Below are 21738 nucleotides of genomic sequence, written 5' to 3'. Positions count from 1 at the left end.
AGAGATGTATACACTCCGATATATACACTATAATGCTCGAAGTAATTAGGAAAATACGTTTCTAAACAATCAAAGAAAATAAATTATGTATGATATGAATGAAGTAATGTTTGCTTTACAAACGAAATATAAACGGAATTTGATAAATATATCATATACTCGACAATTTAATGTTGTCATCAAATATTATCCCCTTAACCTACGATTTACGTTCGAGAATTTTGAGCCGAAAACGTAAATAAGTTATTATATATTATATTTGGCCCGATCATCGTACTACGGACTATGCGTGTAATATTTACGTTTGGTCCGATCATCTACTACGGGTTATGCCCGTAATATTTACGTTTGGCCCGATCATCGTACTACGTGCTATGCCCGTAGTTGTAGGTTAAGGGGTTAATTATTATTTGATCTTTTCAAGATTTTCTCGAATATCCATAATCACGTCTGGAAAAGGTCGGAATTTTTACTAAACGATTGTATTACTAAATAATGATTTGTGTTCGTTGCTAACGTTTGAAATTTCTCAATGGATTGAAATACTACAACTCGCGAAATGAGTTCTGAAAATATTATTAGAAAGACGCTTGAAGCGACATAACTGCTGATGAAAAGATTGCATCAACCAGACTGTCAATCGCATAAATCAATTATCTGTCACGAAATATAAATATTATTTCTAATATTAAGTACCTATGCTCTCCACTTAAACATTGGACAGCGAAATGAAAAACGAAAGAAAAAATATTGGATCAAAGTTCACGGGGTAAGAAGAGAGCATGGAACACACGACAAGGACTAAGAGGGTGACTCCAAAGACGCCGTTGAGAAACAGAACGCGTAGAATCGTGGGAAGTGGTCTCCTTTGATTCTTAAAGACGCGTGCCACAATATCGTTTCAACGAAATAATTATATCGCGATTAAATCGCAGAAAAAGAGCACGCGAGGCACAAAGCCGGACTACGGGGTAGTTGAGCGTTTTCGAGGGAACAATGCAACGGGTATTTTCGTGGAGGCTGCTTGCACCCTAAGAGACCGAACGATATCCGTAAAAGCTCGGCCGTTTCGTGGGATCAAAATTCGTCTAATGAAAAACAACGGGAGAAAAAAAGTAAACAAGAACGAGGTAAATTACTTTCTTTTTCTTTCGAGAGGTGGTATTCAGTCGTCGAGTGTCGTTCGAGAAAGAAAATCATCAGACGATTAAACTCGAAGAGACTTCGACGATGAAACGTTTAGTAACGAAGGAAATTGAAAATTTTGAAGGTTGTAAGATATGGAATTTCTGATTCAATTAGCGTTTTCTACGATGATCTACGATAAAAAATGTAGAATAATTTATATCGTGAATAACCTATAGGTAATATCCTTTATGAACTACGTTGCATTGGAATCTATTGGATTTGAAAATTGTATGGAAATTGGTTAAAATGAAAAACACGCAAGACAAGTTTTACAAGTGTGAAAACAAATTTTTATGTATTTCATCGAAACGATTGAGGATCTTAGTTAGTTAAACATCTTCTACTCTTTTTAATAAGTTTCAGAAGCTCGTGAAATCTTAAAAAATATCTTGTACAATGCTTGCGTAGAACCAAAATCAAGAATCGCTATAGGAACGTTTTCCTCCGTGACTTTTATCCGCCTTTGATACGCAATAATGCTCAGGGTCGACTACATTCGCGTGTATGAAACCTGCCGAGAAAAACTCATTCTAGGCTAATTACTTTTCATGCCTGTCCGACTGTGTGTTCGTTGTATACATTGTTCCGTGTATCGCGCTTACAGCGCATTCATTGCGTCACCTATTCCTTCTGAGGATGCTTTTTTTTTCTTCCACGGATACTGGTACTTTTGACACAGGCGATAGATTCGAATTATTCGTCAGCGAACGTAGGAGCTATGTTCATCACAGGCAATACACTTTTCGAATTTTTTATGTTTCGACTTAGGGGGAATGTCCGAGCGAATGAATTTCACTCGCAGCGAGCCCGATGGTTGTCGTAATCTAAATTCCGATCCTGGTATTTGTATGTCCGTCTTGATAATGCGGTAACCAATGAATGGAAATTTTTCCCAGGCTATTTAAAGATCGATTAATAACAATTAGATATAAGAACTTTAGATGTTGTAGGTTTCTATATTCAAATAAAAATCAGACGGGTTTTTTCTATCGTCTTATTATTATTATTCTATTGTCTTGCACCATATGAATCGGCTATTTTTAAATGTTTTGCTCCATTAAAAAAAAAATCATACATTTAAGGGTTAATTTCACGATAAATACATTTCAAACATTTCAAGCTTCTTCCAGCTTTCCTCTTTTTTCTTTTGTTTCAAACAGCAATGAAATCAAATACCCCCGTTAACCACGAATATGCGTTAATCACGAGATGATTCTCATCGTTATCAAAGTTCGTCGCTACAACGAGAGTTTCCCTTTGTTACACGGCCTCACCTGTGGAATATTAGATATATTTCCACGCGGTTGCCTACGCACACGAGGAACAAGCGTTATCGGATATACGGCTGTTTTCATTTGATGCGGTGCTACAGCCATCGGCATTCCTAAAGCGAGCTGAAACATCTGGACGGAATATTAACGAGGGACAGTGAAGGGCTGTCGACGTTCTTCGGGAATTCCTCTTCCGTCGTCCGAGGGGTACGAAACCGATCATCTTTCCACGCGTCCAGATCGACTCGTCCCAGGACAAAATTTCCTCGTGGCCGTGCATTTTTCCTTTCATAGCGAATACTTCGTATACTTTTTGCTTTTCAAGCAAATAGTTGCGCTGTACAAGATACTAAGGATTTTTATTTGGTGGTTGAATTTTCTATCTATTCTTTCTCTATGGTCTTCCCTGAAAGGCATTTTTCTACTTATAATATAAATTTTCTGGACATTGCCGCGATTCCTCCAGGCATTACTGAAAATCTTCTTGTAGAATATAGCTGAATTTTTGCATGGCTAGTGTTGTTTACTAACAAGCTTTTTGTTGTTTAAGGTAGACATAGACGGGTTTCTTTGAAATGATCTTTGATTGTGGTGTGGCATAAAAGCATGCTGTGTATTGAGTATAAAAGTTTGTAAATATAACCGACGATTCAGGAAAGCTACAGGTTAACGTGCACATACAAGTTAAATTTTATCTGTTAAATCTCTTGAAGAAGTTTTCATGTATACCGTGATCTGACCACTTTGTTTGAAGAAACTGTTTGTAGATATTCGTGTAATCGTTTTAGAAAAGAGGATAGATATTATGAAAGAAGCAAAGGGTTTACCTGTCGGCTGTAAACCTGTTTAGCTGTAAAGCGTCCAACCCTTAAAGAGTCTAGAATTATTGAGAAAAAATATGTTGGTGATTGTGTGGATAAGATTCGCTGAATCTTTTGCAATTTTCATCTCACACTTGATTGCCAAAATGCAGATTAATTGTAGTTCGAGTTTTTCTGTCTTATTTGCATCGACACCTAAATGTCTACATATATTATATATATTAACAAAAATTAAGAAATCGATTAATCAGATAATACGAGAATTTTCATAAAGTTAGATGACAGAAAGAAATAACAATGAACGTACAACTTTAAATTAAATCTTGAAAAACCTGGTAAAGCTGGTAAAGTTAGTGTTAAATTCAAACTTCGAAGAAACGATGTTTCATATGCATTGAACAATCTAATATTTTTTACAAGAGACTTCTGTTTTGTATATTCATGGTCAAAGATTGAACATAGGAAATCTAATTAAGGTACGTGATATTGTACGAAAATAAAATTTTAAATTAATACGTGATAAACGTGCTGTTACGATATATGTAACGCGATACTGTACTTGAGGAATTGAAAGTTTCTCCAAAATAATTCCACGTAACGCGTATTTCTCGATACAAACAGCGATTGTCGACGCTATACTGTACGAGCACGCATAAAACATTTGTCTCCTGATATCGCGAGGTCAAGCCAAGAGCTTCCATTCTTACGGCAGGTGCATGATTCAAAGGGGTGGTATATGTGTGGAACAGGCAATGTACAAGGTGATTCAGGTAACTTGTTCGAAACGACGCAAAGACCGCGATAAACCTGTAAAAAGGAAACTTTGGAAGCTTAAAGGAACCACCGGAATATCGATAAAAGTTGCCAGCCGGGATAAATTAATTAACGTTTCGTTGAAATATTCATTGCTCGTCCATAGGACGAGGTCCTTCCTTGCAAATTTAATATTCGTAACACGCGTAGGGTGTTGGGTTCTTGAGTATAATCGCAGGTATAATTAGCTACGAAGCGAGGAATTTTTAATTTCTTAATAATACTCCTTTTTTTTAAAGTCAACGAGCAAAGAATGTCGTAGCGATAAAGTGAGCGAAGCCTGGGAATTTTGAAGCTTCGACTTTTGTTCGAATTATTTTGAATATTTTAGCCGGTGCTTAAAATTTAATACCTATTTATATTCAATATTTATTTTATTTTGAAGGTTTCGACAGGAATTCGCTTCTGACAATGATATGTACTTTAATATGTATTTAAATATATATAAATTTTTTTCTTTTCATTACACTTATAAACATAACATAACATAGCAATTTCTGACTATCATTAATTCCTATTCATTGTGTAAAACCAAAAACGTATAATTAATATTTAATCCTTTGTTTACTATCAAACAAATTTCTGGTTATCTGGGGCTGATACGATATCGATCCTATAAAGAAAATTACTTCGTTGTATAAAAAAGAACTTGTAAGTTCCGATACGTTGAAATCATCTGCGGCCATTCTGAACGCGTTACAACGATCTGGAAGAGATGATTCTAGATACGGAAACAGTATAAGGAGTAGTTTCGTGTCTTGGTAACAGATGTTCGTTATCACTTGGAGGTCATCGGCGCAGCAGTCTCGGAGACACGAGATTGCCGATTCTCCTACTATTTTTTCGAAAATGTGTGTGTAGGTACAGAGTTAATGGCGCAAGCAAGCGTAATAAAAGCACTCGTGGATGATGTAATTAAATTGTTTCGTGTTCTTCTTCCAGATTATGAAATTGTAGAAACTGATTTTTGAGAAATTTCGTCACAGCAAATGGTTCAACGTAAAAAGCAAGCGCGTGACAAATACGAATCGTCTCTTGAAAGAAACGAAAAAAGTAAAAATATTTGCAATCGTATCGCGCGAAATTTTATTTGCCTCGCGTCTTCATCGGTTTTGTTGTAATTATTCGTGGATTTCTCTGACGATGGTTGCAACTCCTCGTCGAAGGGTGTCCAATCGGTGCGTGGAATATCGATACTTTTTCGCGCGACCGAACCGCGTTACGGATCGTTCGTCGCAGAACGAGAAGCAGGCGGAATTTTTCTGGACATGAATAACTTTGCAGTAGAATAGCGACGGCGTGCGTCGAGGTATTATCCGTTCTTTTGCGGTAGAAATATTCCTGGTCGAAGGGAAAATGTCGGATGGAAATGATCCGGATGCAAGTGGAATTTTATAGGTAGAAAGGATCTTCTTAGCTTCTTTTTCTAGTAAGTTCGTTTGAGAGGCTGAAAATTATGACAATAATGAAATAGCTTCGCAAGATAACACAAAATAAGAGCAATTTTCCAATGTTCTCCCCCGCCCCTCCCCCCAATAATAAACTAATAATTAATATTTAATACTATACTAATAAAAGAGATTAAGTTAAATTATTTAGACTATTAATTGGATACACAAGACTAAGGCACGAATTTCTATTACAAAGGGAAGCTTCTCCGTGTGAATTGTGCGACCTATCACGTACAGGGCGACATATGATTCTAAAACGTACAAAATTAGACAAACCACGCACACAGATTCAAAATTCCCAAGGAACACGAGGGACAAAGTAGAGAGAATTTCCCAAGATTTATCAAATTTAACAGACGTATGAGACGAGATCAAGATACAAGCAAAACCGTTGCTAATCACCGTGTTGTCAATCCAACACGTTATAAAATACAGTAAGAAGAAAAGTACGTAGATATTCTTGGAAACAAGAAAAGGAGAATGTAGCGAAATTAATGTTCGAAATAGCTTAAAAACACAAGCAGAATGAATTTAATGTAAACTGTTATCCGCCTATATAAATATATAAATAAATATAAAATATACAGGATGGTTGGTAACTGGTGGTACAAGCGGAAAGGGGGTGATTCTACGCGAAAAAGGAAGTCGAAAATATAGAATAAAAATTTAAAAATTTAAATATTTAAATATTTAAAACTTTAAAAATTTAAAAATTTAAAAATTTAAAAATTTAAAAATTTAAAAATTTAAAAATTTAAAAATTTAAAAATTTAAAAATTTAAAAATTTAAAAATTTAAAAATTTTAAAAATTTAAAAAATAACGTCAATCGAGACAACGATCTACAGTGAGATCCGTTATATCGAAACGCGATAAAGTGCACGCGTACCGAGCGAAAATTCAAAGTCGATTTTCTCGAAAACAAAGCCTCGAACGAAAAATTGTTATTCTATACTTTCGACTTCTTTTTTTCGCGTAGAATCACCCCCTTTCCGCTTGTACCACCAGTTACCAACCACCTCGTATATAAATATACGTATTTATACAACGAAGAAAAAACTGGCAAGGTCATTAATAGCTCGGAATCTGGAAGTAGTACATTTAGGTATACGCCATGATCACTCGAATCGATCACGAATCACAGATAATAGTCCGGGTGTAATCTCACCCCAGTTCGGATATGAATCATAGACCGCGACGAAGATAGATGAGAATGAAGACGACTGTTATATCTGACACAGGAAGACAGGAATCTTCGTCGTAGCCGTCACTTGTTCCCTGTCGCACAATGCTGAAATAGTATCCCAAGCGCACTATTCCATTGTTGCGCACCCTCGGCGAACACTATTCCATTGTTACGAGCCAGATAAAATGGCAACGTGAACATATATGGACGAAAATAGGCTTGGCAGCCAGGAAAACATACTGTGCCTCTTGTCATCTACGAATCGTCATTATTCGTCTTTATTATCAATACCTACCGCGTGCTTTTTCTTCTTCCGGCGGATTTTAGATCGAACTTTAATGGTTTTATTCTAAAATCGGACTTTATCTAGGTCAGGAATTTCTAGCATGATGAATCTAATATCATTAATGAAATTATCAATGCTAATAAGTCTACTTCGTAACAGTAACAAGTTTGGACACAAGCAAGGGAAAATTTATAAATGAACAAATTGCAAGTAAAATTCTAATATTGTTAAAAATGTTTGTGCAATGAAAAGTACCAAATACTTAGTGATAACCAACAATTTGTCATTTGTTAATACATGAATATTATTAATTAGTAAATTACTGTATAAAAGTGTTCGAACCGTAAATTCGCGAGCATTTTCTCGTGATTGTTAAAAAGAATCGGTCTCATAAGAATCATTTTACGCACATGAATCATACAATATATTTCGTAGTAAATACATTTTTAATTGAAATAAATTCCAACTTTTTAGCTTTCTCTCGTTTTATTGTACACAGAAATACGCACGAATTCACAGACCGATCTGATACGCGTCCTACTTTAAATAGTGAAATCAGAATCGCCGCAGCTAAATATCAACTACAAAATTAGGATCTGCTCCAATACTTTACGCAACAAACGTTCAACCATTTCAATTAATCACTTTATCACTCGATCTTGCCAAACCTCAGTCGCTTCTACAAATCAAAGCACGAGCAAACAAATTTTTGGATTTCACACGTTTCACTCGAATAAATCCGACACGAGCATTAGACAGATTTCTAACCACTCGCATTAATATTCTTATCGCTCGATCTTTCCAAACTTCACCCCAAACTTCAACCAACCCCGAAAATTGAAACACGAGCAACCAAATTTTTACATTTCGCGCGTTTCATTTGAATAATTCGTCGATAGTATTAGACGCATCTCTACACACTCGCACTAATATTCTTATCGCTCGATCTTTTCAAAAAGAAATCGAAGCACGGAACAACCCAATTATCCGAAATATTTCGATTCTATTCGCGATTCGTCTAACCGATGCATCGCGTGATGAGCATCGAACATGACATGTAATACAACGACAGCCGTGCAATAACAGATTAGCGATAGATGTACGACGAACCTAATCGCGTTATTGTAAGAGAAATACATCTGACTGGGCCTGTTGTTAGGTTCGAGCACGGCCATGGCGGTAGGCGGCGCGACCCTGGTGCATTGCGGAGGACCTGGAGGGGAGGACAGACCGGCCCACCTTGCCATTCCCTCGGGAGCCCTGGCACCCTCGTTGAACGCCGCTCTTGGATCGAGCCTGAATTCCAGCCTGAATTCCAGCCTAAATTCCACGTTGGGCAGCATCGGTGCGGCGGCGAGCGCGGCAACCGCCGCCACGGCCGCCGCCACAGCCGCATGGCCGCCAACCTTATGGCAGTACCCCGCGGCGGCCGCGGCTGCTGCAGCTGCAGCTGCAGGTGAGGCCAAATCCCCTTCTATCTTTTTACCAATTTTTCCCGTTCGAAGATAAATATGTTTCTCGGATCGTCTTTTAATTGTTAGTGGATGGGGTAGTACATGTTTCTTTGAAACACATAGAAATGTATGATTCTTTCGAAAGGTTAAAGAGGATACTCTACGCTTTCTTCCTTTCTGTCCTTATCGGAAAATTATCTTTTTGTGGGTAAATATATTTTTTTGCGTTATCCGCCAGTATATGACGTTTCTCGAAGTAAATAATCTAGAGATAAATATATCGATCCCTATCTATAGATCTCTAATCAACGTGGAGTGAGAAAAAAGTAAGAAACGGGCATGGGTGAATCAACAGCATGTTTACCAACTTTCAGATACTTGACCACTTCCAGGACCTTTAACACTTAGCCAACCGAATAGGGAGATCTCCCCCCTGTAAAGTACATCGCTACGTGATCGAACGGGGAGATCTCTCTTTTTGATCTTTGGAACGTGTTTTCTTGTCTTGTTGTTATTATTAGTTATCGTTTAACTGGAATTGTCCCCAATTAAATGCGTCATTTTCTTTGCTTTTATAAAGTACAGTATATAATAGAATACACCAATTTAGTGATGTTAAAATTAATTAGAAAGTTACACTATCAGTTATGACTAAATAAAATTATAATCGAACGATACCTTATTGTAAAAAAATATTAAAATGCATTATGAATTTCTAATTTCACGTTCAACTCGTGTTTTTTATCTTCGGACATCTTTAATGTTTTTAATTTTTCCTATATTTTTTATACTTTTAATATATACTTTCAACTTGATGTCTTGCATAAACAATATGTAAAGTCGTTAAACAAAATTATCACCGTAAAATATAATTGACCACTTAATTAATTTTTAGATTTCTTTGTTTTTTAAATAGTGAACATTAATTCTAAATACTTGGAAAAATGCTCGGTGGAAATAGCATATAGCTCGCTGTGGCACGCGCGGTTAAGCGTGCTGTGGCAAAGTGTTAAAATGATTGTGATTGTATAATTTTATGCTGACTGTACAAGTTGGGTTTGGGAACAACGTTTCTGAAAAATAGTAACTCGTCGTATGAGTCGTAGAAGGCTATAGCAACGAGACTGGTAAACTCGTTTTCGAAGTGAATCAATGTCTCTTCATACCGCGGTCTATTTTATCCTAATCGCGTTAGCGCGCCGTTTGTTTGTTTTTCTTGTCTGACTTGTCTCGCTGTACAGATTATAACGTAGCGATTCAAGGAAAAAATTTAAGCAGCTACGTTAAATTTCTTTTCGTCGTTTTTATCACTTTTTGTTCTTAATATGAAATATATTTTGAATTGTTAATGTGACATCGTAGTATGTAATGACTAGTAGTTAAAAGTGGTATGCATATTTTCTTATTTTCTATCGTTTTCGTCGGTTAATACTTAAAATTTTTAATTAATAGTTTTTTGTAATGTTGTAATTCTTACACAAGTTACGTATGAGTTTAATGAAAGTTTCATTTCAAGTGAAAGAAATTGTATCACGAATATTGATAAACAAATGCTTCATAACACGACTGTTAAAACTTGAATATACTTTGATAAAGTGGAATGAAAATTCATAATGCGTTAAGACGGAAATTAATCTTATGTAAATAACTGATACCACAGACGGAACACAATTTCGGAGTATTTATAAATGCCACGTTAATAATCAACGTGTGCAACAAACTTATTTACTTACGTTAATAATCAGCGTGTATAACGAACTTATTTACTTGTAATTTACTATTTAATGAACATATGAATTTATCAATTACGCTTTGGTTGTTGATGCATCGGCTGTAAACAAATACCAAAATCAGAGCAGAAAACGATTCCTTAAACTGTCATCCTTACACATTCCGTTTCTTATCATATTTAGCACATTTCTAAAAATGTTAATTTTTATTTCCACGAATCTATATCCGCAATAATACTTTACGCACTATTAGTTTCACCATGAAACATTTGTTAATAAAAATAGGCTAGAAATAGCAGAGTTTAGCTCTAGGTACATTCTTTTAATGTTTTTTTATTAAATTCAATTGCTAGAGACCGCTCTACTATTATCTTAAATAAAACACAAAAAATAGTCATCGAATAATCAAACATCATGTACATATAACAGAGGATCTACACAAATGCTCGCGTTCGAACTTAACTGTACGTAATTGGAAGTAAAGGGGAAAGTAAAAAGCTTGCCGTTTGTCGAATTTATCGTGTGCAGTACCGGCGCGGAGCTTTGCCCCGATTCCGCGAATTAGCAACGTTACAACCGACCCGCTCGTTTTTCTTTTTCGGTTAATTCTCCGGCGGATTGCGTGGCGGAATAAATCATTCCAGTAATCGGATATTTATTTGCAAACCGGTGACCGCCATTTAGTTAAGCCGTGCAAATCTTTCGGTGCTCGATGCGTGAATTGGCGCCACATCGCGTTCGTTGAACGCGTCGTACCTCGCCTGACATCGAGAATATTTTCCGAAAAGTCACCGCCGTTAATTTCGTTTATTCGAGCGATACAAAAGTGACCATTGCAAATTCGAAAAGGGAAAGTTTTTTTTCAGAGATATTTTGTACTCTCTTGGATCGCGTTTTTAACATTACGACCAGAACAATCAGAATTAATCAAACTAAACCAAAATATCAAAGTAAAATCAACTCGACTATTCGTCAATTTTTCCACTTTATTATATCAGTGCATGATCGATGTTTAATTCTAAAAAAAAGAAAGTATTATCAAATGTATAAATGAATAATCCAAATTTTTCAGTGAAACTCAAGGTATATCTAACAGAATGTACAGAAAGTTATTCGATCAAAATGTTCGTCGTTGCCTTCTATTACTTTCAACCATCTTTCAGACAAGTGATGAATTCCGTCACGCAAAAATCCAATCGTCAAGTCATTTTTCTATCTCATTCGCTAATTGGAAGTAGATATATTGGATATGACGTGTTCTATCGAACCGAACGGGTAAGAGTCCGAAGGAGTAATGTCTAGTGAATAAGCTAGTTGTTACAAGATGTATTTCAACAATTTATAAACACGTTATAATTGAAATTAAAGACATAATACCTTTTGTCGTAGAGACAGTGCATGGCCTAGCGTTGTCACGCAGCAATCTCACAGAACATTTATCTTTGTCAATGCCATAATCATTGGACCTTGTTTAAAGACACAACCTTTAGAGTTATAGAAAAGACAAATAGTTTGAAAATCTTGCGGTATTTGTTTTTTAAAACGAACTTTGAGCCTAATACATATTTACTTTCATATGAGCATCTATCATAACGAATAAATTTTAGCAAATTTAAAATAGTGTTTGCAACATAATTTTTCCCCGCTTTTCAATTTATGGTGTTGATCAAATAATTTATATTTATACTTAATTGTATTTTGTACATTTTGTACATTTTTAGTTTGCCTTTGTGTTCTGTTGTGTTTTTACGTTTATTTTGAAGGATCGCTGTGTCTGGATTAGATACTGATCGCTGTCATATTCTTTGATTGAACGTTCGCGATGGATTTATAAAATGGCGAGGCTTTTGGAAATTCAATTAAACTCCTAGTTTCCAAATCCGAATATGTAGTATTAATTGTTTCAAATATCTTTTCCTGTCTTATTGCTTTTATTAGTGAGCAGCATGATATTGGATTTAGCTGGTACTTCGATTCATCATTCAATCGGATTTTTAAATTAATGTAGGTAATCTTTTAAATTCATACATTTAATTAGAATTAGAAGATCCATTTACGATTTTGAACTTAAAATAACTAGAGAACTCTTTATTCACCAGATTTTTCTAATATATGTCGTATGCGTTCTAAAAAACGCTAACTTTTTCAAACATTGATCTCTCAATAAATTTTTAATCTTCTAATTCGAAATTCATTAAAAATAATATTCATCGATGCTTACCGAATAGTTCACGTATCTATAAAATTATTTTTCAAAATTGCTTTTTAAATTCTATTTTATATCATCAATAATATATATCACTTCGCAAACGAATCGATTAATAACAAATATCTTTTCTTGGAATTAAATACGAAATAGAAGTTTCGACGCAGTTTCGTTGAAACATATACATTTTCGAACAGCGCGGAGCGCGATTTCGGGTGGAATTTCACCCCTGTTCGGAAGCCCGGCCGACCTCCCTCGGTGACCGAGTGACATTTATCCGAATAACGAGCGTCTATATTCGCTTTGCCTGAGCATTCTCGCGCCATCTAAATCATTCACGATGTTCTGCATTCAAATTGTCGATTTTCTACTCTTTGCTCGTCGTTTATTTCGACCGGCTGTCGATTTTCTTGATCACGATTGAAGAGACGCGAAAAATCCTTCGGGCGCGTTTCGTGTCTGGTAAAAAATGGTTTTTAATTTGGCCCGACAGCGAAGTATCGGGAAATCCTTCGCAGAGGAAAGATTTGAAATTTGCGGGCAATATGGAATACGAGAATGGAAACGCTGTTGTAGAGATTTTATCGTAGACGGTATAAAAACGAATGAGATTTCCCATTTGAACGAAGAGTGCGAGTTGTTCGAATCTTTTTTCCCCGCTATTTTTCCTTTTCGTAGAAATTTGTTTTATACACCTTTGTATCGCACGAAAATTAAGATCTTCAATGGAATTTTCGAATATGCAAGAGACAGAACCAGAGTAATTATAAAAGATTGCAATTGGGGAATTGTTGTATTTCCCGCGGTTCATTCACGCATATATCGTTAAATTGGATACTGAATCAAAGAGAATTTTTGTTCACGTAATAAAGGCTTTGCATTTGATAAATTTTCCACATTTGTATTAAATTATATTAAATTATGAATTTTTTTTTAGCGAGATGCTATATTGCAATTTCTTCTAAAATTTAAAATTCAAAAGTCGATGCTAATTAGGATTAATTACATAAAAATTGAATAGAAGTAAATTTCATTAGAGTAAAGATATCTTTAGGAAATTCATAATATTATTCTTGACATTTTAATTTCAATTCATTAATTTTGTAATTCACTAAATTATGTTACAGCAATGCCAATGGAACCAGTTGGTTTTCCCCAAATGGGTGTTGGTCTCCAAGGTGGTTTGCAGCTGGTCAGGGATCCCACTACAGGTCACCTTCTTCTTATCCATGCTGCTGGTATGTTAGATGGATAATATACATTAAATACAATGTAACAATTGACATAAGAATAATTGAGTATACGTATGAATGTTAAAAAGAGTTCAGTTTCTCGAATAATTTAACACGAGGCTTCTAACACACAAACTTGATTAGAGATCATTTGAAAAATTATAAAATTTCTAAATTCATCTAGGATTCTATTTTTTATAAAATTTAATCGATTTTGAAAACGCATAAAACCAAAAATACCAATTAAACGTCGTATCATGCTTCTTTTCCTCTAGAGAAATTGATCTTTTCCAAAAAGTTGTTATTCAACGATTAAGTTGTGTGTTTTTTTTTAATAAATATAAATACTGCATTCTCAATTATTCAGAAGAAAATTTCTAATATCGAAACACAAAACTAAACAATAATCCCATGATGCACAACGTGCGTCAGGAGGATTGTTTGCTTCAAAACAAGTAATCAATCAATGCCAATGAAACATTCTAATATTATTCTAAGCATTTACAGTTACTTGGCTGTTGAAACTATCTAATATTTGCTTTTATGATTTACACAAATAGTCTATTTAGCATTGGTAATTACTAAGGTTGCTGTGTAGTCTTTATTACACAGACATCACAGGTAGGCAGGCATCAGGTGTGACATAAAACCTATAATACGGTCACAAGCAAATCCATTATGATTAATGGTCATTGTGGCTTTAGTGTGAGCAGTCTCGGTACCAAACCATACAGAGTACATTAAAAGAACAAACGCATTTTGCAGATAAATCTAACTATTTACACGACGATGTATTAAATATATTAAAACACATACAAAGTAAGTTTATATGCAATAAACAATCTCGAAATTTCGGAATATCGTTTTAAACGTCAACTCGGGAAATATAAAAATTCTATCTTAGAAAATATATATCGTATACAATAAAGTGTACAACGGAATATTTCTCAAAAAGGAACATGAAATTTTCTGTTCGCAGAACAAATGCAACAAGCCGTAGTGTGGCCAAATTATTCGAATCATAATAACGGAAACGTCGCGCCACCGCCTCTCCTTCTTCCTCCTCCGCCGCCTTCGCTTCAACTTCTTAGCGACATTGGAGGCGCAAGGCTAGTTCTTACGGAAAGTAAAAGGAAACAACAAAGCACTCTACCTATCGTGAAAATAGAGGCGGATTGCGGCACCAGCCCTACGACCATAATCAGTAAGCGATGTGATTTTTAAAGTGAACTAATTATTTTCTAATTAAATTATTGACAGCGTTGAATGAGGAAAAAATCATCAGTAATTCTTTTCTGTTCATTGTTATTGTTATAGAATATAAACAATTCTAAAGCTGCAAGCGAGTAGATACGTGTCTATTAAAAAAATTCCAGAAAATCTTTCTACTATGAAGATAATTAAAATAGATCAATTGCTTAAACAGTAACAAAAAATACATTTTCGGATGATAATTAAAACTAAATCCTCTACTGCAAAAATACGTTTACGTGTACTACGTACAAACTATCGTACATATATAATTTCAACATTTCTTATATAAATATTCATCAAAATACTAGCAGAAATACGCGTATCTAAAGGAGATAGTACTGTAATCAGTTAACAACATTCACATACAAAGATTCATCGATCGAATGGCTTGCTAGATAACATGGAAATTCTAAATCCCACAGCGTCGACAGAATCAACGAAGGCGCTGCAGACCGTAACTTCGATGACCGGAACTCTTGTACCAGATGCATCTCTGGTGACCACGTTGCACTATTACCCTCATACGCCTGCATTAGTTCAAATCAGCCAGGCCGAACCAACACACTGCAGATCTCAAGTAAGTCCTCTATTTTTTTCCTGTTTCCGCTTCTGTTCATCGCTTTTCCTCCTTCCATTTTATTCAATTCGTTTCCCTATTGTCGTTATACTCCATTGCTCTTTCCGTATCTACGACAGCATACGAAAGTATTGGAACACTGATAGCAACCTTTTATGAATATATTACGTGCGTTACACGAAACATTTTGAAATTTCATTGGCTCTATAACGATATATATATATAATGTAAATTATATATATATATGTAAGATCGTTAATCACGTGGTAATTCAGAGAATCGATTCTGAAGTCTGAAAATCGAGTTTATTATGAAAATACTTAAATGAAATACAGGAGTAAATAACAATTAATAATTAACAATTAATAACAGTAACAATTAAATAAACAGCAACCAATTAATAACAGTAAACAATAAATAACAAGTTTTGTGCAGTGTCTACCTGAAAATCGAGAATCGATTTTCAACGTATTTTCTTCTATCGATTTTCTTCTGATTTTGTCTATCTCTGATGTTGCTCTGTCCACCCGTTTGGGAAATGTGCGTCTCTCAAAATGGCTGTCCGTTACACAAAGAAAGTCGTTCTGTCCGTGAAACAAAGAATGTCCCTATCACCTTTGAACTCTGGGGAGTTAACACACACACGCGCACGCACACACACGAACACACACACTCTCTCTCTCTCGCGCATACTCTCTCTCTCGCACTCATTCTCTCTCTCTCTCACACACACACACACTTTCTCTCTCTCGCAATCTCTCTCTCTCTCTCGTACACATTCTCTCTCTCTCACACACACTCTCTCTCTCTCGCACACATTCTCTCTCTCTCTCACACACACTCTCTCTCGCACACATTCTCTCTCTCTCTCTCACACACACACACACACACTCTCACACACAAATTTTTTCTATGGTAAATGACAAAATACTTTCGTTAGCTGCTATATGTTTGTCAATCGTACGTCGAATCGAGCAAAGTGACAAGAGAGAAAAGCAAACGCAGAGGAGAGACGACAGTAATTATGCCAAGCTCAGGGCGCGGTCCAACCGTTCGCATAATGCGGAAACGTTGTGGCACATTGTATTAATCATGCGCAAACCTATTTGCATCGCTATCTGCATAGATATTACTAACCAGCTCGTTGTTGACCCTGCAATTTCTGGAACGCTGAACGTTTCCCGTTGGTTCGCCCGACGCGGTCTTTGGTTTGCTTTTCGCTAGTCATTTATCTGTTCGCTAGTCATTTCTATGCTTTTCTATTTTATTATCTTTCTTTTGAAGCGACGTGTTATTTTATATTTTGATATTTTTCGATTTTTGATGTGATTTGTATAGCGGAAGAATATGGCTATATGGCGCGCGGTATGGTCACTCGCTTACACTTACTTTACACTAATTGATAAATATTTACAATTGCACTATGTAGGTATAGTTATCAAATAATTTTAATTATGACAATTTTTTATGTATTATATTTTGGTTTTTTCCATATATTACAAAATCTTCAATTTTCTAAATGAGTTTAGAAGTTCATTTATATTATTAGTTAGCATTCAACACAATATTTCAATTTTATTTTGATTTATGAAACTCTTAACTGTAGTAGGAGATTGAACTTTTTATTAACATAATGAGCAACAATAATGGTCGAATATAGATTAAGGAAATACACAAATATTTATGTTATTTCCAATATCGTTACTAATTACGTTCCTTGCTCTGAATCTCTCGTAATTAATAATCTTCGTCGTGTATTGAAATTGCTGTTCAAAATGCGATATCCTGTACAGAATATATATCGCAGATATCGAATGTAAACATCAATATCAATTCTGTACTTAATGCAGGATAATAATAAAACATAAGAAAAAATGTATAGAATTTTCTCGTTTGATCTAATATCATAATCAACATATTTTTAATATCCACTTAAATTTTAGATAATTTACTATCTAGTATTTCTAAATTTATCTAAATATTACTGTCTCATTTCAATGTCACAAAACATTTTCTTTGTGCGAATGAAAGAGAAACCTAACAAGCTTTTTGAATCGCTTTAATTATATATGACGTACTATTTGTTTCATATTTTGTTTATTATTTATAATTGCATCAACCGCGTGCTTGGATTGTTAGCGACATAGAAGAATTGAAAGTATTTTAGGAACTTTTTAGTAGTCCCTGTATCAAAATTTTGTAACCTTTAAATTTTTCTCTACAATTTGTAATAATAAACTAATTATCGAAACACTTCTTTCCCATTAGCATTATGTTTTCTGACATAATTAGAAGTAAAAGCTATATTAAAAATGCTTCATACATCTATCAGAATTACTTATTCACAGGTTCAAATTATTTTTCTATACCTACATCAATATAAATTATTGCAGCAGATAAATATTAAATATTAGATTAATCCTTTGAGTGCTGAATACCCCCCGCGGAAGGAGTCCGCGAGTAACTGTTTCCATAGTTGAGACGGGCTACTATTTTTAATAAAACGTAATATAAATTACATTTATAGATTGCACTCTTATAACATGCATTTAGACTTTGAACGTCTCGAGGATTTTGCGAAAATTCCCCGTCTTATTTCTTACGAATTATTAGCAAACAAGTGAAAGTTCCATTGGTACCTGAGATTCGTAATATTCCGCCCACTGTCCCCACTATGGCGCACCTCTTAGGGGTAGTCATATTTTCGTACCTTCGTAGTCGTAGTTCGGTTAGTTTCGCTCGTGAGCTCATCGTAGCAGGAACAGAGTCCAAAGAAATATTATACGTCTTCACAACTCTCGCAGTATAACAAGTGTATTTTTCGCGAAGCGTACAGAAGGTAAACCAACTTTCATTTTTCTGTTGTTCATTGTCGTTCGCTGAGAAATACACGTATATCGTTCATACGCTAATGAAAGAATCTCGAGCGCGAGTGAGGCGAAGAAAATTGATAAACGCATATATATGTGTCCATAGTCCACACGGGTAGTTTTCGTTGGTAGCATATACGCGTGCATAGCTCTCAGAGAGTTAGATTGCATAGTTATATCTGTGTGATACGGTTCTGTTTGCAATTGTAACGATTTCAATGATCTTGAACGATTGTAGCGATCGAATAGAAATTATATCTTGTAACCTTTAAATTTTTCTCTAAAATTTATATCGAATAACTAATTATCGAAATACTTTCTTCTCGTTGGCATTATGTTATCTGATATATTTAGAAGTAAAAGCTGAGTTTTAACGTTTTATATATGTATTAATATTACTTAACGCACGTTGAAATTATTTCGCTATACCTACATCAATATAAATTATTGCAGCAGATAAATATTAAATATTGGATTAATCCTTTGAGTGCTGAATACCCCCCGCGGAAGGAGTCCGCGAGTAACTGTTTCCATAGTCGAGACGGGCTACTATTTTTAATAAAACGTAATATAAATTACATTTATAGATTGCACTCTTATAACATGCATTTAGACTTTGAACGTCTCGAGGATTTACCGAAAATTCCCCGTCTTACTTCTTACGGATTATTAGCAAACAAGTGAAAGTTCCATTGGTACCTGAGATTCGTAATCTTCCGCCCACTGTCCCCACTATGGCGCACTTCTTAGGGGTAGTCATATTTTCGTACCTTCGTAGTCGTAGTTCGGTTAGTTTCGCTCGTGAGCTCATCGTAGCAGGAACAGAGTCCAAAGAAATATTATACGTCTTCACAACTCTCGCAGTATAACAAGTGTATTTTTCGCGAAGCGTACAGAAGGTAAACCAATTTTCATTTTTCTGTTGTTCATTGTCGTTCGCTGAGAAATACACGTATATCGTTCATACGCTAATGAAAGAATCTCGAGCGCGAGTGAGGCGAAGAAAATTGATAAACGCATATATATGTGTCCATAGTCCACACGGGTAGTTTTCGTTGGTAGCATATACGCGTGCATAGCTCTCAGAGAGTTAGATTGCATAGTTATATCTGTGTGATACGGTTCTGTTTGCAATTGTAACGATTTCAATGATCTTGAACGATTGTAGCGATCGAATAGAAATTATATCTTGGAACCTTTAAATTTTTCTCTAAAATTTATATCGAATAACTAAGTATCGAAATACTTTCTACTCGTTGGCATTATGTTATCTGATATATTTAGAAGTAAAAGCTGAGTTTTAACGTTTTATATATGTATTAATATTACTTAACGCACGTTGAAATTATTTCGCTATACCTACATCAATATAAATTATTGCAGCAGATAAATATTAAATATTGGATTAATCCTTTGAGTGCTGAATACCCCCCGCGGAAGGAGTCCGCGAGTAACTGTTTCCATAGTTGAGACGGGCTACTATTTTTAATAAAACGTAATATAAATTACATTTATAGATTGCACTCTTATAACATGCATTTAGACTTTGAACGTCTCGAGGATTTTGCGAAAATTCCCCGTCTTATTTCTTACGGATTATTAGCAAACAAGTGAAAGTTCCATTGGTACCTGAGATTCGTAATATTCCGCCCACTGTCCCCACTATGGCGCACCTCTTAGGGGTAGTCATATTTTCGTACCTTCGTAGTCGTAGTTCGGTTAGTTTCGCTCGTGAGCTCATCGTAGCAGGAACAGAGTCCAAAGAAATATTATACGTCTTCACAACTCTCGCAGTATAACAAGTGTATTTTTCGCGAAGCGTACAGAAGGTAAACCAACTTTCATTTTTCTGTTGTTCATTGTCGTTCGCTGAGAAATACACGTATATCGTTCATACGCTAATGAAAGAATCTCGAGCGCGAGTGAGGCGAAGAAAATTGATAAACGCATATATATGTGTCCATAGTCCACACGGGTAGTTTTCGTTGGTAGCATATACGCGTGCATAGCTCTCAGAGAGTTAGATTGCATAGTTATATCTGTGTGATACGGTTCTGTTTGCAATTGTAACGATTTCAATGATCTTGAACGATTGTAGCGATCGAATAGAAATTATATCTTGTAACCTTTAAATTTTTCTCTAAAATTTATATCGAATAACTAATTATCGAAATACTTTCTTCTCGTTGGCATTATGTTATCTGATATATTTAGAAGTAAAAGCTGAGTTTTAACGTTTTATATATGTATTAATATTACTTAACGCACGTTGAAATTATTTCGCTATACCTACATCAATATAAATTATTGCAGCAGATAAATATTAAATATTGGATTAATCCTTTGAGTGCTGAATACCCCCCGCGGAAGGAGTCCGCGAGTAACTGTTTCCATAGTCGAGACGGGCTACTATTTTTAATAAAACGTAATATAAATTACATTTATAGATTGCACTCTTATAACATGCATTTAGACTTTGAACGTCTCGAGGATTTAGCGAAAATTCCCCGTCTTATTTCTTACGGATTATTAGCAAACAAGTGAAAGTTCCATTGGTACCTGAGATTCGTAATATTCCGCCCACTGTCCCCACTATGGCGCACCTCTTAGGGGTAGTCATATTTTCGTACCTTCGTAGTCGTAGTTCGGTTAGTTTCGCTCGTGAGCTCATCGTAGCAGGAACAGAGTCCAAAGAAATATTATACGTCTTCACAACTCTCGCAGTATAACAAGTGTATTTTTCGCGAAGCGTACAGAAGGTAAACCAACTTTCATTTTTCTGTTGTTCATTGTCGTTCGCTGAGAAATACACGTATATCGTTCATACGCTAATGAAGGAATCTCGAGCGCGAGTGAGGCGAAGAAAATTGATAAACGCATATATATGTGTCCATAGTCCACACGGGTAGTTTTCGTTGGTAGCATATACGCGTGCATAGCTCTCAGAGAGTTAGATTGCATAGTTATATCTGTGTGATACGGTTCTGTTTGCAATTGTAACGATTTCAATGATCTTGAACGATTGTAGCGATCGAATAGAAATTATATCTTGTAACCTTTAAATTTTTCTCTAAAATTTATATCGAATAACTAATTATCGAAATACTTTCTTCTCGTTGGCATTATGTTATCTGATATATTTAGAAGTAAAAGCTGAGTTTTAACGTTTTATATATGTATTAATATTACTTAACGCACGTTGAAATTATTTCGCTATACCTACATCAATATAAATTATTGCAGCAGATAAATATTAAATATTGGATTAATCCTTTGAGTGCTGAATACCCCCCGCGGAAGGAGTCCGCGAGTAACTGTTTCCATAGTCGAGACGGGCTACTATTTTTAATAAAACGTAATATAAATTACATTTATAGATTGCACTCTTATAACATGCATT

General features: G+C 35.2%; 1 protein-coding gene and 1 long non-coding RNA gene across 6 annotated transcripts in view; both read left to right on the top strand.

The window, feature by feature from the left end:
• The window catches only part of LOC126863481 (uncharacterized), a 511613-nt gene that overhangs the window by 158884 nt on the left and 330991 nt on the right, over positions 1 to 21738 (top strand). The gene's annotated exons all lie outside the window — the stretch shown is intronic.
• Positions 1 to 21738, top strand: part of LOC126878295 (uncharacterized) — a 360193-nt gene that overhangs the window by 306057 nt on the left and 32398 nt on the right. For all 5 annotated transcript variants that reach the window (XM_050640955.1, XM_050640963.1, XM_050640946.1 and 2 more), the window contains 4 exons: positions 8175 to 8471; positions 13533 to 13643; positions 14617 to 14841; positions 15314 to 15468. In XM_050640955.1, the coding sequence (XP_050496912.1) occupies positions 8175 to 8471; positions 13533 to 13643; positions 14617 to 14841; positions 15314 to 15468 (788 nt within the window). The remainder of the gene's footprint in view (positions 1 to 8174; positions 8472 to 13532; positions 13644 to 14616; positions 14842 to 15313; positions 15469 to 21738) is intronic.

This window comes from Bombus huntii, chromosome 1, assembly GCF_024542735.1.
Source record: "Bombus huntii isolate Logan2020A chromosome 1, iyBomHunt1.1, whole genome shotgun sequence".
Lineage (NCBI taxonomy): Eukaryota > Metazoa > Arthropoda > Insecta > Hymenoptera > Apidae > Bombus > Bombus huntii.
The sequence above is the reverse complement of the archived record's forward strand: the minus strand, read 5'-3'. Positions and strand labels throughout refer to the sequence as shown.